The sequence below is a fragment of the Propithecus coquereli genome, unplaced genomic scaffold (genome assembly GCF_000956105.1).
Source record: "Propithecus coquereli isolate 6110/MARCELLA unplaced genomic scaffold, Pcoq_1.0 Scaffold156, whole genome shotgun sequence".
Classification (NCBI taxonomy): Eukaryota; Metazoa; Chordata; class Mammalia; order Primates; family Indriidae; genus Propithecus; species Propithecus coquereli.
Window position 1 is genome coordinate 1,380,136 of NW_012140080.1, and position 2,256 is coordinate 1,382,391.

Sequence of the window (2,256 nt, forward strand, 5' to 3'; positions counted from 1 at the left end):
AGGAGTTTGAGACCAGCCTGAGCAAAAGCAAGACCCTATCTCTATAAAAAATAGAAAAATTAGCCAGGCGCAGTGGCATGTGCTTATAGTCCCAGCTACTCGGGAGGCTGAGATAGGAGGATCGCTTGAGCCCAGGAGTTTGAGGTTACAGTGAGCTATGATGATGCCACTGCAGTCTAGCCAGGACAACAGAGCAAGACTCTGCCTGAAAAAAACAATAACAACAAAAAAATTGGATGCAGAGAATAAAAGACCACAATCCAAGTGTTAATTGGAATTAATATATGATGGTGGGATTTTTGTTGATTTTTCAGTCTTCTTCATCCTTTTCCATATTTTATACTCTACTGCAACAATGCATGTGACTCCATTTTTGATGTCTGCTGACAGCTTTCAAGTCCCACCCCTTTTTCTCTTTCTGTTGCACATCTGGGCAAACTGATACGAGAGTCCACGTGCTCTGTCCACAGGTGCCAGTGAAAGCTCAAACTACATAAGCCCAGCCCTCATGCAGGGACCCTCACCCATCTGCACTCACTAATCACAATAAACAATGAACCCCGCTCCTTATCCCCCTCTCTGTGGCCACTTCTGGACCAGCTTTAGAGCCTGCCCTGCTCTCCCCAGAAAGCATCGTTATGTAAGTAATATAACTTTCCACACCCTCTTGATGGGTGTGTGGCATCATCAATCTGAACAATGAAGCAAATTTTAGGTGGAGGAGCCATTCCATTTCCACTGAGTGGCCACAACATCGACAATGGGCATGTCTTACTTTCAGACCAAAACTGAAAAATTATTTTTAAAAGATTAAGCTATAACTTTCCATGTCAGGCCTGCAGAATTTTGCTCACTTTAAGAAAGGACATGTTTTAAAGGCGAGTGGCAAAGAAACAGGAGAATGCATTATAAGTTATCTAGACTCAAGACAACGTGCGTCTAAAAGAAGAAGAATCTTCTGTTCTGGGACTAACTGTGGAATACACCCAGGGAACGTACCTGGACTCAGAAATTGGTCTTCTGCAAGTACATCTCCAAGGGTGATGGATAAAAACTGGTACTTGGGTCGTTGCCAGAACCAGAATCTCTTCTTTTTGGTCACCAGACTTAGAAGTTGTAACTTATCAGAGTCATTCAAATTTGATACTGCAATCAGGTCGCCGCCGTCATCAACCTCTCTAAGGAAATTCCTTGTTGCTTTGGCAAACATTTTGAAAGCTCCAGATTACCTGAAAAAATGAAGTTATGCTAACATCAAATGAAAAGTTATTATTTTATGGGTTTTTTTTCCCTAAAATTACCATATTTCTTCCTAGTCTCAAGAGTACACATGAGAGACTATCTTCTCCCTAGGAGACAAGACCCTCCTGTTTGAGTTCGACTGACAAAGAAATCAAATTGAGATACTGAAAGAGCATATGTGTTCCAGTCAGGATAGGCTACGTTATCCTTCAGACTCAAACAACCCCCAAATCTCAGTGGCTTATAACTATAAAGGTTTAATTTTTGCTCACACTACATGTCCAATACGGGGGGACAAGAGAGCTCTGTTTATTAACGTTTTTCAAGGATCTAGGCTGAAGGAGAAGACGCCATCTTGAACATTGTCAGTCATTATCCAACAGGAAAGAGAGTTCTGGAAGCTCTCACACCAGCAGTTAAATGCTCTGGCCCAAAAGTGACACATGGCAAGTTCACTTACAACTTTTCAGAACTGGCCATGGCCTCAGCCAACCATAAAGGTCAGGAAATACAGTCCTACCAAGAATCTGGAAGGCAGAGAGCTGGGGATATTTGTTCAAGAACAACATACTGACAGCAATAGGTAGCTTACTTATGACTACTTTTTAAAGGGTCAAAGGTGCTTTTTTTCTATACTGTGGGGTCTCTCCTGTGCAGAAATGGAAAGTACCTAGCTATGAATTTTTAACCCAGAAATGAAGGCACAGTTGTACTTCAGCTGGAGGGAAAAAGAAGAAAGAGACATATTAGAAGATATAAAAGTACTATACTCAGTGCGGGAAGTATAGACTGTTTATTTATTATTTTGTTTTATTTTTTTGGAGACAGAGTCTCTCTCTGTTGCCCCAGCTAGAGTGCAGTGGTGTCATCATGCTCACAGCAACTTCAGACTCCTGAGCTCAAGTGATCCTCCTGCCTCAGCCTCCCAAGTAGCTGGGACTACAGGCACACTCCATTGCGCCCAGCTAATTTTTCTATTTAGTATAGACTATTTAAGAAATGGTGTTGGAACAA

The 2,256-nt window shown here is 41.8% G+C and overlaps 1 protein-coding gene across 1 annotated transcript in view; it reads right to left on the minus strand.

The window, feature by feature from the left end:
* The window catches only part of DFNA5 (deafness, autosomal dominant 5), a 56,625-nt gene extending 55,403 nt beyond the window's left edge, over window positions 1-1,222 (minus strand). The window contains exon 1 of the mRNA XM_012640733.1: window positions 1,000-1,222. Coding sequence (XP_012496187.1) covers window positions 1,000-1,210 — 211 coding nt within the window. The 5' untranslated portion in view covers window positions 1,211-1,222. The remainder of the gene's footprint in view (window positions 1-999) is intronic.
* Between the last annotated feature and the right edge of the window lie 1,034 nt (window positions 1,223-2,256).